Source organism: Plutella xylostella, chromosome 15, assembly GCF_932276165.1.
Source record: "Plutella xylostella chromosome 15, ilPluXylo3.1, whole genome shotgun sequence".
NCBI lineage: Eukaryota > Metazoa > Arthropoda > Insecta > Lepidoptera > Plutellidae > Plutella > Plutella xylostella.
The window spans coordinates 397,614-413,424 of NC_063995.1; the positions used below are offsets into that span (position 1 = coordinate 397,614).

The 15,811-nt window shown below is 45.3% G+C and overlaps 1 protein-coding gene across 1 annotated transcript in view; it reads left to right on the plus strand.

Annotated features, from left to right (window-relative positions):
• Positions 1 to 15,811, plus strand: part of LOC105387353 (protein crumbs) — a 52,283-nt gene that overhangs the window by 34,339 nt on the left and 2,133 nt on the right. The window contains exons 27-44 of the mRNA XM_048625652.1: positions 239 to 380; positions 801 to 893; positions 1,560 to 1,730; positions 2,034 to 2,227; positions 2,624 to 2,728; positions 2,913 to 3,044; positions 3,449 to 3,669; positions 3,929 to 4,089; positions 4,481 to 4,567; positions 4,948 to 5,063; positions 5,739 to 5,883; positions 10,098 to 10,204; positions 11,063 to 11,193; positions 11,903 to 12,021; positions 12,356 to 12,488; positions 14,486 to 14,585; positions 14,890 to 15,061; positions 15,479 to 15,643. Coding sequence (XP_048481609.1) covers positions 239 to 380; positions 801 to 893; positions 1,560 to 1,730; positions 2,034 to 2,227; positions 2,624 to 2,728; positions 2,913 to 3,044; positions 3,449 to 3,669; positions 3,929 to 4,089; positions 4,481 to 4,567; positions 4,948 to 5,063; positions 5,739 to 5,883; positions 10,098 to 10,204; positions 11,063 to 11,193; positions 11,903 to 12,021; positions 12,356 to 12,488; positions 14,486 to 14,585; positions 14,890 to 15,061; positions 15,479 to 15,643 — 2,494 coding nt within the window. The remainder of the gene's footprint in view (positions 1 to 238; positions 381 to 800; positions 894 to 1,559; positions 1,731 to 2,033; positions 2,228 to 2,623; positions 2,729 to 2,912; positions 3,045 to 3,448; positions 3,670 to 3,928; positions 4,090 to 4,480; positions 4,568 to 4,947; positions 5,064 to 5,738; positions 5,884 to 10,097; positions 10,205 to 11,062; positions 11,194 to 11,902; positions 12,022 to 12,355; positions 12,489 to 14,485; positions 14,586 to 14,889; positions 15,062 to 15,478; positions 15,644 to 15,811) is intronic.

Genomic DNA, 15,811 nt, shown 5'->3' on the forward strand with positions numbered 1-15,811 from the left:
CAGACGCTATTCCTCGGGAAATGCAGCTGCCGGCAATCCGTCGATGTTGTGGCTTCCTGAGACAAGGAGACCAAGCATGCCGCCTGAGACCCAGGATCTGGAAGTACCTCGAGCAGAAGCTCGCTATAGGGCAGTAGGATGGAAAAATCAACCATGACACGAGAAAATTAAATTAAACCTTCATCTCTGTCAAAATCTATAGTTCTGCATATAATGTAATAAGATATTTGATCCGCAGATACGGACAGACGGACGAGACCCTCGTGGGAGCATCTCTCAAGGGCGGCGAGCTGCTGGTGCACCTGCGCTTCAACCAGACGCCCGAGGAGTACACGGTGGGCGGCACGCGCCTCGACAACGGGCACCTGCACCTCATACAGGTACGGTGATGCACCTGGCCAGGAGGGTTACTCTATCTATATTAACGAGAAACGAACGGGACGGGAGCTGTCGGCTCGCGCAGTAGCGCTCCGAAACTTCGTCTTCCGTCATATACAGTGAAGCCCCAGTGTACTTGTGTGTACCTTCGCGCATATCCTCTAAAGGTGGAACTTGGTAGCGGACTACATGAACTTGAAAGGATTGCTCAAGTTTGAGCCATTTGCCACCCCACTGGTCCACTGTGGGTTGGTTGGGTATCACTAAAAGTGCTGCAAATAATGGCCGTCGTTTACCCTTGTCTCAACATTTGTGCTATTTTCTTTGTATGTAAATCTAATATTAATGATCATGATAACTTCCGTTAAAATTTAGTAATCATACAACTGTAACAAATTCCATGTTTGTTTCCACGTGGCCAGGTGGTGCGCAACTCGACGCTGGTGCAGGTGAAGCTGAACGGCACGGAGTACTTCCGCAAGTCCATCTCCGCCGCCAAGCAGCTCGACGCACAGGTAACCACCATCTTTTCTTTTCTTTTTCTTCTCGTATTTTCTCACTTTGTTACTCAGTACTCAGTATGTATAATGTATACATTTGTTTTGTTTTGTTTACAACTACTATTTAATTATGTTACTAGTTAATTATGTGGAAACTTATTATTGGCCTTGTACACTGTTAAAGTCACATAGGTATGTTTTATAAGCGCTGTTGTTTTCCTAAATAACCATAAATTAAAAATAAAATGATCAGACAATATTCGTCAAATCAACTGATGATTTGCACTCTAATCGGTTATTATAAGGAAATGTACTTAACTGAAATTGTATCGGTGTAGAACTCTGTATTGTAAACAAATATCCCGACGAATTGAGAACCTCCTCCTTTTTTGAAGTCGGTTAAAAATAAGATTATTTAAATGTTGTTTGTTGTCATAGGAGGAACTGAACCAGTTTGTATTCGAATCAAAAGTATGTACTGAAAGAAAGTTTTTTGTAGAGTCAACAATGCTAAGCCATGTTCGGATAGTGACTCATGTATTTAGCTACTTGTCAGCATCATCTTAAGTGTTTTCATCATTACGTTTTGAAAACTTAGATCATTAGTTTCCATATTATTTATGCTAAAAATTACCCCAATGTCTATTCCTCGACAACCCTTACTACAATGGCTCATTCCAGGTGCTATACCTCGGTGGCCCTCCGCCGCCGGCGTCCCCGCCCCCCGCCGCGCCCCCCGCGCCGCCCGCGCCCGGCGCCGCGCCCGCCCCCACCGCGCCCCTCACCACCCCCGCGCCCGCGCCCGAGGACAACGACGACGACTACTTCAAAGGAGTCATTCAGGATGTGCAGGTAGGAAGGACTCAATGAAAAGTTTCGCGTGACTGTGCATCTCTGTTTGTTGAAGTGTAGCTCCCGATCGAATTAACCGAATTTTGATTGGTTATGTTTTAATGTTACCCCGACCGAGTGTATACTTAAGCATATTTTATGAAAATCGTCTGAGCCGTTCAAAAGTTATGCGACTTTCAGCATTAAATGAGGTGTGTTTTAACGGTGGTTACGTTGGTATTATATGTGACACTACATCTAGTTCGTATTATTTTTCGAAGATTGTACCTATATGTGTTTATTTCCTACCGCACCTGCTGTCAGATCTCGAACGGCGTGAACGTGTCAGTAGTGGAGGTGTTCCCGCTGCGCGAGCCGGGGCTGGCGGTGCCGCCGCCGTTCGGGCGCGTGACCGTGCCGGCGGGCGGCGTGCTGCCGGGCGAGGTGTCGGACGACGCGTGCGCCGCGCAGCCCTGTCTGCACGACGCGCCCTGCGCCGTCACCTGGAACGACTTCACGTATGTACCGAGTGCGAGTACGGTCGTGTGCAGAGGAACCTGACCCCTCTCAGAAGCATTGTTACTATTAGAGGGGGGTCAGGTTTCTCTGCACATGACCGTACTTAGTGACAGGGCGGGCGCGTATCTAGTACTTAAGTTAGTTACAGATCAACAATGTTGCTCTCTTTCCTGTACACTTCTAAGGTCTTATAACAAATGGATGTGTACATTTTACAACAAATAAAATTGATTATCTTTTTCATCGCCCTCATTAAGGTTATGCAATTTTTCAGATCCCCTGTAGCTTTACCCCATTACCTCCCCGCAACGTTGACGATGGCTGCGTTCGTCAGTTTGAACCCGGTAACTACATGTTTATGCGACATCATTAATACCGTGCGTGTTTGCCTGCAGATGCACGTGCCCGCGCGGCTACAAGGGCAAGACGTGCGGCGACGTGGAGTTCTGCCAGCTGCAGGCGTGCCCGCTCAACACGCGCTGCAACAACCTCGACGGGGGGTCAGTGCATGCTGTTACTGGTTTATGTGCTCCTAGTATTACTAATCCTGCTATTAATAAAAAAAACGCAAATTTTGATTTAATGGTCAACGTATAAAACACCATCTCATGAAGTTTGTCGGTGGAACTACACAGTATTTACGTGCAGTTGTTGACACTACGACATACATATTATGTATTGCAGGTACGAGTGCGTATCGAACGCTACATTTGACGGCGTGAACACGACGCTCGCGTACCAGCTGCGAGTCCCTCGAGACCAGAACGGCAACCCGCGCGAGATGCCGCCGCCCACCACGCTCGACATCACCTACCGGTGCGTACTGAACGATGGTCATAGGGAATAGTCTGAAAATAGATAAGTCTCGCTACAGAAGACAATAAAAATATCTATGCATCTATCTATAAAAATGTGCATATGTGACAAAGTGAAAATGGCAGCCATTACGTAAGTGAAGGCAATGAGTATTTTCTGCCCGCCATGTTCTATCGACGTATACAATTTAGTAACATTCTTTTTCGGACAAATTAGGTTTCTTTTTCTTCTTAGTGCCGGTGAAAAACTACTAATGCTAACTTCTAGGCCATCTGCCTATATAGAATTTATCACTTTGATGTGAAAGAATATGCAAATTAGATTAGCGTCAATCGCTGACTGGTCAGTCTGCATCAGATGTATCTTCAACAACATTCTCACTAAACCATCACATTCCCCTCCAGAACAAAATGGGGCGGCACAATCTTCCACGCGTGGCTGGGGTCGGGCGCGCAGGCGCAGTGGCTGACGGTGGCGGCGTGGCGCGCGCAGGTCACTGCTCACTGGCGCCTGGGCGCCGCCCTGCCCGCCGCCCGCCGCCTGCGCGCCGCCCCCGCGCCCGCGCCCGCCCCTGCCGCGGATTGGAGGCAGCTGACGTTGAGGGTTAATGCTAACACGCTTACAGGTGAGTACCCTCCTTGTGAGTACTGTGGCTGTACGCGGCAGCGGCTAGATCCACTGCTCCATGGATCCCTTATATCAGGATCTGTTGTCTGACAGGACATTATAAATAATATCACGTAGAAAACGGGTTGCTTCCCATGTGTGTGTGTCTTTCAGGGTTATATTCGCAACTGTTTTGTTTAGCATCTCAGGAGTTTCACTAACAATATTATGGCTTTGTGATGTCTACTTTTTCATTCTGAAACCTGTTTACCTCCTAGGTGCATTCGTGGACAGCGAGGGTCGCGAGGCGGTGGGCTTCTCGGAGAGCATCGACGCGGGCGCGTGGCAGCGCCTGCTGACCGAGGGACACATCACGCTGGGCGGGCCCGCGCGCCGCCCGCCCCGCGCCACCGCGCAGCCGCCCACCACCACCGCGCAGGTAATATCTGAGAACGTGGAGGCCAGCGCCTGGCAGCGGTATACAATGTTGTCTTAGCAATTTAATCCTTAGTTACCGAAGCATTCTACTCTCACGGGCAATGAAAAAGTTCCAGTGAGAAAATCACCAATTAACTCCTAAACGGAAAAAAACTACCTTGATGAAGCCTTCTGCAATATTTAAGTAAGTTTATCGGTGCATCGGAATATTATAAATTTCGAATTAAATGTTAAAAAAATTGGGACCAGTGTCACCATTTTGTAACTGGGACTGTTTCTTTGCTCGTGAGTGTAGCACTATCTTTAACACGCACCTCTCTTGTACCCCAGACGTGCTTTCACCACTTTGCCACTATAATCCTTGCCACAGTGACATGTCGTTGTGTCCCCAGGAGGAGCCGGCCACGGAGGTGACGGTGTGGGAGTACTCGGACGGGGACGACCCCGCCGCCGACGACGCGCACGGAGAGTACTTCAAGGTGACACATCTATTGCATTTACTTTAATGTTATTTTAATAGTGTTTAAATGCAATTATACTTTTTTTATAATTTAAATGTAAATTATTAAGGCTTTAATTTTAACAATTTAATTTAATTATTACTTATAATGCATGCTGTATTCGCCTGTTATTAAAGATGCATTTATCATTTAAGTACTGTATTTTTATTAAGCATGAATTTAATGTAATCTTTGTTGGCGAATCACATAAAAAAAGAGATTTGGTTGAAAGACATGACATTCCAAATCCCAATTTTGATGACTGCAAAGGAAAACCAACTTTACTTACCAGGCATAAGAGAACGTCAAAAACGCATTCTCTCAATGGACAAACTATAAATGGTGTGTGTGTCCTGCAGGGGTGCCTGGGCGCGGTGCACGTGGGCGGGCTGCTGCTGCCGTTCTTCACGGAGGAGGAGCTGTTCGTGGGCTCGGCCGCCGCGCTGCTGGCCGCGCAGCCGCACTACGCGCTGCTGTGAGTTGCACTCCAACTATAAAGTCAATATCAGTTATTTACTTACATTAACATACATTTTAAAAGTAAAATGCCGTTTGGGTATAGCTTTTTTACGGATTTGTCCTTAAATAAATATAATACATCGATAAAATACGGTCTGTAACAATTAGTTAGAATCCACTTCCGTTTTCAGGACTTCATAGTTTTACTGTACACTTGCACTTGAGTTGTTGTCTCGTTTGCCCACATGGGGAGAGTTGAAGGTTGAGAGGGATGGAAGGCTTCTATACAGAGGGTGACAGAGTAAAATTAAAGCTTTCCAGAATTATACATGGAATACTTTCACTGTAGTAGTTTTTTGGTAACTGGTAGGTATTGTAACTGGCTTGTTTTTAACCGGATGGTAAGCGTTGTTTTGATCCTTCTTTCTTTCCACGTATATCTTTCAAAATTATTTGTCGATAAGATAATCTTAGTGCCTGTCCAGATGAGATATCCAATTTCTTTCCCCCCAACGCGCGTAGGCATCTGAACGGGACATATTGAGCTCCGGCAATGTGAGGATGCGCGAGTGAACTTGCACATAAAACGCCTCATAAAGACAGGCACGTAAATGTCACCAACTTCGAGTCGATATGATATCACTGACACTTTTATAAGAAACTGTCTTATTTATCGTTGTTTCCCCCCCAGGTCGGGTCGTCCGTGGGGCGCGGAGGCGGGCGTGGGCTGCGTGCTGTGTCTGGAGCGCGACTGCGCGCACGGCGGCCACTGCGCCGACGTGCGCACGCAGTACACGTGCGCCTGCCCCGCCGGGTACGCCGGCGACCACTGCGAGGTATGTGCCGCCTACGGTTATAGGGGATCTAGTCGTGTAACTGGTATCTTTGATGATATTTAATCTAGTCGAGGGACTGGTATCTTGGAAGACATTTAAAGACTTCGCACAACGTCAGACCTCACCAGACACGCATTTTACGTGGAATAATGGGCAATTTACATGACTACTGTTGTATATGTATACATAATGTATGTGGGTAGATATGTAAGTTAGATCTAGTTGCGCGGGCTGCGCCCCCCGCCGCCGCCGCCGCGAGCCTTGCACTCGCAGGCGCTTCGGTGTTCAGCATCGAGAGCCAGAAGAAGACCACCAGTGTGGATCGGTGCTCAGTCTGTGGTTATAAAAGCCATACAGCGGCTCAGTGTCGTTTCGTAAATTTTAAATGTAAAAAGTGCGGGCGTAAAGGGCATTTACGTAGGATGTGCCAAGTGCAGTCAGTGAATGTAATCGAGGAAGCGTCGGTAAGCGAGGGCGATGATGGTAATGTACTTTTTAATATTCGTTGTGTTAATGGTAGTCCGATGCGAGAATTTATTTCCGTAAATGGAATTTCTTTAGAATTTGAAATTGATAGTGGTTCTGCCGTTACGGTGATTTCGGAAAGTACTTACAAAAAACATTTTTCCTCGGTGCCGTTATCGTTAAACAATAAGGAACTTACTACTTATACAGGTAGTAAGATTGAGACACTCGGATCTATATGCCTATCTGTAAATTATTTAGGGCAAACGCATACGCTTAGTTTTTTTGTCGTGCGAAAGGGAGGCCCGCCATTGTTAGGCCGGGACTTTATTAGTAAATTTAATTTAGAATTTGCACCGGTTAATTACGTTTCAACTGATAATAGCGTAGAGGAAACTTTAGTTTCTGAGTTCCCGTCAGTTTTCTCAGATAACCTAGGTTGTTTTCAGAAACATAAGGTTAGGCTACATCTAAAACCTGATGCAAAACCTATTTTTATCAAATCACGGCCTGTAGCTTTTGCTCTCAAAGAGAAAATAAATAGGGAAATAGATCGTCTCTTAGAACTCGGGATTTTAAAACCGGTAGAATATTCTGAATATGCTTCGCCAATAGTGCCCGTCTTAAAATCAAACGGGGATGTAAGAATTTGCGCTGATTACTCAGCAACATTGAATAAGCGCTTACTTATTGAAAAATATCCTCTTCCAACTGTCGAGGATCTTTTTTCTAAGCTGCATGGGGGCCAACAATTTAGTAAGCTCGATTTATCAATGGCTTATGGACAAATTTTACTATCAGATGAGGATGAAACACAAAACTTAACCTGCATAAACACTCACAGGGGCCTTTTTAAGTATACACGGTTAGTTTTTGGGCTTTCTAGTGCTCCGGCTATTTTTCAAAAGGTCATGCACGGGTTGGTTTCCGATTTAGATGGGGTTTTATGTTTTTTAGACGATATCTGTATCACAGGTAAAAGTAAAGAAGAACATCTAATGAGGCTTAAAATCGTTTTAAATCGACTTGAACAGGCAGGTCTTACCTTGAAAAAAGAAAAATGTCAATTTTTCAAGGATGAGATAACGTATTTAGGATACGTGATTGATAAAAATGGCATTAGAAAGTCGAAATCAAAAGTTGAAGCGATATTAAAAGCACCGGTGCCGACAAATGTAAATCAACTCCAGTCATTTTTGGGCCTTACAAATTACTACAGAAATTTTGTTAAAGATGCTTCTTGCATTCTTAGTCCTCTGTATAATCTTCTGAATAAAGATACAAAGTGGGCATGGTTAGAGGATCAACAAAAGGCATTTGAGAAAATTAAAGAGGTATTATCGTCTGAAAAAGTGCTAGCTATATTTTGACTGTGGACGCTGGCCCTAATGGATTAGGTGCGATACTTTCTCAAGTTGATAGTGACGGGCAGGAGCGACCGGTTTGTTATGCGTCACGCTCTTTATCAGCGGCTGAAAAGAATTACTCACAAATTCAGAAAGAGGCGACTGCAATCGTGTTTGGTGTGAGACGGTTCCACCAATATTTATACGGGCGGGCGGAGCCATTCGTGTTGAGAACCGACCATAAACCGTTGATTTCGATTTTCGGATCGCACAAAGGCGTCCCTGAGGTATCGGCCAATAGGTTACAGCGGTATGCTATGTTTTTAGCGGCGTATAATTATGAAATAGAGTATGTCCGAAGCGTTGATAACAGCGCGGACTTCTTATCTCGTTGTACGCTGCCGATTACCGAGGGTGGGGCAGAGGCGGCGGGCGAGGATCGCACCGCTTACATTAACTTCATTCTGGATGGAGATCTGCCCGTGACCAAGGCCCTCTTGCGGGAAGCTACGTCTACGGATGACACATTAGTTAAAGTTACGCATTACGTGACTAAAGGTTGGCCGCGTAAAGTAAATGATGTTGCTCTAAAACCATATTTTTTGTGTCGCAACCAGCTTTCATATGAAAATGGTATTTTATTGAGAGGCCATAAAATTGTTATTCCAAGTGTGTTGCGGGAAAAAATTTTTAACGAACTTCACCAGTCACATTTTGGTATAGTAAAAATGAAGGCGGAGGCCCGCGGACGGCTGTGGTTCCCCGGCATCGACGCCGCGCTGGAGCGAGTGGCCGGCGCGTGCGCAGTGTGCGCGCAGCTCCGCCCCGCGCCGCCCCGCGCGCCCCTCGCGCCCTGGCCTTATCCCTCAGCGGTTTTTGAGAGAATTCACATTGATTTCCTGGGACCGTTTAACGATAAAACATATTTAATCGTAGTCGACGCTTTTTCTAAATGGGTAGAAGTGTTTTGTATGAAAACGGGTTCATCATCGGAAGCTGTAATAGGGAAATTATGTAATTTCTTCTCGAGGGCAGGAATACCTAAAATTTTGGTGAGCGATAACGGCACAGCATTCTCTTCAGATCGTTTTAAGAGGTTTTGTGAATTAAATGGTATTGTCCATCTGTTTTCCACAGTTTATCACCCCTCGAGTAATGGCCAAGCCGAGAGCTCGGTAAAAATAGTCAAAAGGGGCCTTAAAACAATTCTGATAAGCGATGGTAATCTTTCAAACTTAGAAAATAAAATTAACAAATTTTTGTTTGATTACCGAAATTCGAAGCACAGTACAACAGAGAAGTCACCGGCGGAACTAGTTTACGGTCACAAGTTAAGGAGTAGGTTGGATTTACTAGACGGGAATCCATCTTCATCGCCCTCGGTCACCGAACTTACTAATATAGTTGCTCGTAAACAGTCCTTACAGTGTGAACAATATGGTGGCAGAAAGAGACCTGACTTTGCCGTAGGCGATTCTGTCCTAACGAAAGTTTTTATTTCTAAAAATAATTTTAAGTGGTTGTTGGGAACTGTTAACAGTTTAAAAGGGAAAGTCATGTTAGACATTTTTGTGCCGGCACTGAACTGCGTTATAAGTCGACATAAAAATCAAGTAAAACGGTATGAAGCTCCGTTAGAAGAGGGCTGGAGTTGGGACGTAGACGTAGTGCCTGACGTGATGAGTCAGCAGATCGAGGCAGAGGCTGGCCACAGCCAGAGCGCCAGCTGCTCGCGCGGGGAGGGGACGGGAGTGCCGCCTCGCCGCCGCCGCCGCCGGGGCCGGCCGCCCCAGCCGGGGCCGCAGCGGCTGCATCACCGAGACCAGCCAGTCCCAATTACGACACGCCTGACGAGAACTCCAGCCCGGAGGCCGCGCCATCCCGTCATATGATTTTAAGAGACAGGCGTCCCATTAACTATAAAAGATTTCTTTAATTATTGTGTTAGTTTATTATTCTTGTTAAAGAACTATTGGGGGAGGGATGTTGTATATGTATACATAATGTATGTGGGTAGATATGTAAGTTAGATCTAGTTGCGCGGGCTGCGCCCCCCGCCGCCTCTTGATGCGAAATAAATCAGTGCACTATTAGCCGTCGTTCTAATTACCCGTACCGCTTCCTATACTTAGTCTTAAATAAAACAACTACTAACTGCTGCAGGATATAAGACATCTGGGGACGTTGCGATGTTGCCATCACAACGTCCGGGAATTGGAGACGCTCGGCATCGTCTCGTAAAATTAACTTTCTGTTTGCCACTGATTATCGAACCTACCCTCATAATGAGCTGGAATCAAATCGAAGGCGTGGAACAGTATCGAGAATGGAAGTCGGCACTTCTGGCCCTGCATCCCAGACTAGAGCCCACAGGACATGACGGTAACATGTTTGTGTTTTCAGCTGGACATCGACGAGTGCGAGCGGCACGAGTGCCAGCACGGCGCCACGTGCCGCGACGGGCTGGCCGGCTACGAGTGCCTGTGCGCCGACGGCTTCGAGGGACCCTTGTGAGTTACACTACACCCCTCTGCCCTACAGCTTACATCCATACCCGTATTTCGATGCAAAGGTGGCGCAAGTTAAAGACTTAAGCCTCGTATTCACTAGGCGATAAATTGTCGCAGAAACTGTCTAGGCACATGTCGTCTACGTGTCGCCGCGACGTCGCGCTCTGTTCTGCGACGTCGCACGCGACTATATAGCGACATCTACGTGTCGCAGAACAGGTTCCGTGTTTTGGCTCGCGAGACAGAACTTCCTGCGACATCAGTCTAGCGACCGCTGTTGCAGAGTGTGTTTAGAAGTGTGCGACTTCTAGCACGCAGCACTAACTGCCATGACTTCCTCGGGCGACATCTCGGCGGAGACTGCTGGTGTGGACAAGCAACATGTATCACGACATGTTACCAAAATGTTCTGAGAACACGCACCGTAGATGTTTTGTAACAGTCTCAGAACTTGTGCCCTAGTGAATTCGAGGCTTTATGGCGAGAAAACTATGTCGCTTCTACTGAAGTGTTAACACACAGAATATGACGCTATTTTTATTTCACATAATTATAAGATTACAGGCTAGAGACTTATGGCGCTACAGATGTTATGAGTATACTACTGGTTGCCTCCTGCCCTGCCTCTATACAGATGTTGCAATAAGGGTATACTAAGTCGATACCTACAAAATTCTATGTTGGTCACGTGACTGTTTTATATGGAGTTTTACTTAATTTTTTCGCGAATGTTGAAATTCAGATTTCAGTTTCGGGCTTAGATATACTATGCTGCACATCTAGGTTTCGGCTTAGTACCTATACCCTTTTTGCAACACCCTGTATACGCTCCTCACACCTTTCTCCTATATGTTCCAGCTGCGAGACGGACATCGACGAGTGCGTGTCGTCGCCGTGCGGCGCGGGCGGCACGTGCGTGGACCGGCCCGGCGGCTACGCCTGCGAGTGCCCGCCGCCCTGCCACCCGCGCACGCACTACTGCCGCCCCGGTAACTATACACTTACATATTACATACTGCCTAAAGGTTGCCTGGAAGAAATTGCTTTAAGCCGGTATTTTTACATATGTGTTATGTACGGGTCCCCACTTAGTAGACGGTGAGAATCCCATACACTAGATGTAGTAGTTGATAGTTAGTTGTAGTTGTAGTATTAGGAAGCACAGTCACAGAAACACTGATCTTCACTAAAGGTAAGTAAGTTTATTATGGCCAAAGTAGTTACACAGTTTATGAGTGGTTTTGAGCCTTGCCCGCGTTAGTAAGTTGCGAGTTCCACGGTTGATACAAGACTGAAGTTAGGTAGGTAATTAGGTCAAAGTAATATTAGTATGAATGCAGTAATAAGTGTATGACGCGTATGACGTCACGCAAGGTGTACGGTTCCGTACATGTTAGAATGAGTTTTTTTTTGTAATTTTGTCCATGATTTTGTGTACAAATAAAGAATATCTATTCTATTCTACTGTTCCCCGCCGCGTTCATCTACACATCAACGTATCACAAAATACTCATCAAAATATAAAAAACACCATCAATAGATACAGTATACATCTGGCTACTTCCGGCTACCTGTCTCTTTGCCTGTTTATAGTTCCACTCAAGAATTCGTTTACCCCATCGGTCATGGGCTCTTAGTCATAACTGGCCCCTTCAGCTTGCAGACTGTTGTGTGTAATGAATGTACCCTTGTATTCAGAGCCCATCTCCAACAACGGGTCGTGCTCGTGCTACCCGGGCTTCGTGGGCGAGCGCTGCGACCGCGCGTACTGCGAGCTGCGGCCCTGCTTGCACGGCGTGTGCGATGCCGATGCCGAGGTCAGTAGCTTGTGTAGAGGGGGATGATTCAACGACAGTCAGCTTGTGCTCTAGCAGTATTTGCGTCGCATATTATGCTTCTCTTGGAAGAATAAAAAGATGACACCCAGTATACAGGTGCGACAGATGATGATACATATCTATCCTTACAACCCAGTTTTCTGCGCATTTTTCAGTGGAACAATGAAAAGAAAATATTTTCTTACCTATCTACCAATGAATACATATGATAATATTGTCTTTCTACCTTCTAGCTAGACGAATGTATCTCTAAAGTTTCACCATACTTATACATTCCCGAATCTTTAATAGTAACATGTATGTTTTTGTCTAGGAGCCGCACTGCGCCTGTGAAGAAGGCTGGACTGGCGCGTACTGCGAGGCGGCGGCGGCGGCGTGCGCGCCCGCGTCGTGCCTGCACGGCGGCCGCTGCCGGCCCGACCAGCCCTGCGACTGCGCCGACACCGGTATGTACCTCGCGAACTTCGCTTCGCCTTAAAAAGTTTTTCCGTCGGAATTCCGAGATAAAAAGTAGCCTATGTGTTAATGGGTCAGCTAACTCCATACCAAATTTCATTAGAATCGGTTCAGTCGTTTTGATGATAAGAAGTAGCATACTCACAAATGACTCATAGGTACATACTCACAAACTTACGCCTTTATTAAGTTGGATAATGTCAGTGACCAGCTAGGTGTAATAAATCAAACATAAAGGGATCCCAGCTGGTTTTATCAGCTACGTCACACACACTTTTTATACACGGTGTATCATACAATACATATTCACAGTAAAATTTCAACCTTATGTGACAAGAATAAAGATGTACGATAACGATAACTCACATATCGCCTGAATCGTCAGTGTACAGCAAGTGGAGTATGTTATGTACACAGTACAGGCGGTGTTATCAACCCGCGCTGAACCGATCTGGCCCCTATCGCAGATAGTGATAGCGCTGATAACGATATCAACGGCGCTTCTCAAACTGTGCTAGCGTCCAATGGGAGAAAACTATACGGTTTTTTTTTATTTTAATATAAGATCCATTTCGAATAAAAAGAACGTAAAAGTTGCATTAGAAATTACTTATCAATGAATAATATATCTAAGACATAAGAATCTTGGTAATCTATCAAGGGATAGATTAGATTTATTTCTGTTAGTGGTAATTTTTAAACTTCCTTACTTTATTCATCATTATCATAATAATGAATTCTGTTTGACTTTCCTCATAGTCGATCAATTCATAAACAATGGAATTACTTATCTACGAGTTTTACTACTACGGAAGAATTTACTTACAGAAGAATTTAACTTATATTCAGTTACATATTTGTGGAGATATTCCCACATTCTGTGTTACATCATGTCATTGTGAGCACAGTTTGTTGATCACTGGTCAGTTGGCCGTGGATACTGACAACACTCACCTGTACGGAGCTAAATAAAAAATAATGTTGAGTGAAAAATATATTCCATATTGTTTTGCAAAAAGAAAATCTACAAATACTTACCATGTGTTTTTGAAGTGATAGAATTCAATAGTGTAGTTAATAGTTTGGTGCGAATAGTGAACAATGAAAGGACTCACGAGAATTATGGCAGTCAACAAGATTATTCTAGTGCTAATTATAGGATTTTTATTACTCGGTATGTTTATAGTTCCTATGTATTAGAGAGCAGCACTTTATGTGTTGCATCCTATTCCTTAGCAATGTGCTCATGTTGAGTTCTACTTGTGTGTCTATAGTGTAGTATATAGTCTATGGTATTTCTGAAGGTAACCTCTCCTATTACGGTGGTCTAAGGTTGCTCTTTGTGCATCCAGGAAAATGATTGTTAGTATGCACATAGTGTTTCCAGTCACAATTAGCTCTCTATCAAAATGCAAATTGATCATAATAATGGATGACAAACCTGTTGGAGAAATGTTTTATCAATAGTTATTTTAATAAAGTGATAAGTTGCATGATTAATGTTTAAATATTAGAAGTAATGATAACAATTCCATGGAAATGAAAAACATGTAGTACGGTATACCATTGTTCAGTAACAACTATCGTTGTTTATTTTCTCTATGGTAACAACTACAATAAGAAATGGAACATTCTCTCCATCCGGTTTCAAGGACTTTGAAATATTAGTATGCAGGCTTTTTAATTGCTTATAATTTGTAAAATATAGCATGAATCCTAAGACAGGTGTCAAATCTATACATTTTATTCGTAATTTCTTAGATTTCAGGCCAAAACTAACTTTATTTACTAGGCATAAGCAAACTGTCAATCAAAAAGCATAAGACTCAATGCTACAAAAAAGTATAGTTTATTTAAGTCATTCTTCCCTTCCCTTGTGTTACCTCATTACATGTCTCCATCAACATTAACCTGTCGTCTCCCCCCCCTTGTCATATGTTACCTCATTGTATGTCTCCATCAACATTAACCCGTCATCTGTCGGCAGGGTACCGCGGCGCGCGGTGCGAGGTGGACGTGGACGAGTGCGCGGAGGGGCTCGTGCAGTGCGGGCCCGGCGAGTGCCGCAACCTGGACGGCGGCTACACGTGAGTACCACCCCCTGTCACCCTGGACCAGCTGTCAGACTATAAATAGCCTAGACGGCTTTTTGGCAGAGATGTGCCTTGACCAATATGATACTTTATTCAGCATACAATCCGGTCCTCGTCACACTGTCATTGGTAGATTTGAGAGAGTTGTTTTGGTCAGTGCTGTACTAGTGTAGGAGTGACCAGCTACACTGACTTTCATAAACAGTATCAGTATTGGTTGGAATCATACCTCAGTTGGTCATTTGGCATACGGCTATTTGGAATAAACTGTATTTATCCGTTAACTCCTGTCTTCCAGATGCGAGTGCGCGGAGGGTTTCTGCGGCGACTCGTGCGCGCTGCTGGACCCGTGCGTGGCGGCGCCGCCGGTGTGCGAGCACGGGGGCGCCTGCGAGCAGCGCTGCACCACGCGGCCCGACTACACGTGCCGCTGCGTCGACGGCTGGGGCGGACGCAACTGCAGCCAGCAGGTATGTGACAGAGTGGAGACTGTTGCACCAGGCGTTGGACGATTTGTAGTTATTGGTATCAAAGATATACGAGAATGTGCCACTACAATCTATTAGTTAACTAGCGGTTCTCGCGAGCTTCTCTTCGCCTTAAAAAGTATTCCCGTAGGAATCACGCGTTAAACTGAAGGACTTTTATACAAACTTTCATCCTCTATTTTACCCCTTTAGGTTTCTGAAAATCCTTTCTTAGTGTTAACCTACACTACCTAAGGAACCTACGTGCCAAAGTTTAATGATTGTAGCTTGAGCCGTTTGGGTTGTGCGTTGATGCCCAATCACTTTCTTCTTTTATATTTACAGAAGAAGTGTGACTAGGGAGACGATCTATTAGTTAATATTAACACACTTTCCTGATCCCGCCACTTCTCCTTCCAGGTGGTAGCGGAAGCGGCGAGCGGCGGGCTGGGCACGGGCTGGCGCGTGGCGCTGGGCGCGGCGGGCGCGCTGCTGGCACTGGCGCTGCTGGGCGCGGGGCTGGCGCTGGCGGCCGGCGCGCGACGCACAAGGGCCACGCGCGGCACATACTCGCCTAGTGGACAGGTGTGTAGCAGCATCAACTGTACTAAGACTTCAATACAATACAATACAATATAACTTTATTGAACAAAACACACAACATATATTAAATAACAAAAGGAGTAAGCACAATAGGCGGCCTTATCGCTAAAAGCGATCTCTTCCAGGCAACCTTTGGGTGAATGAGAGACT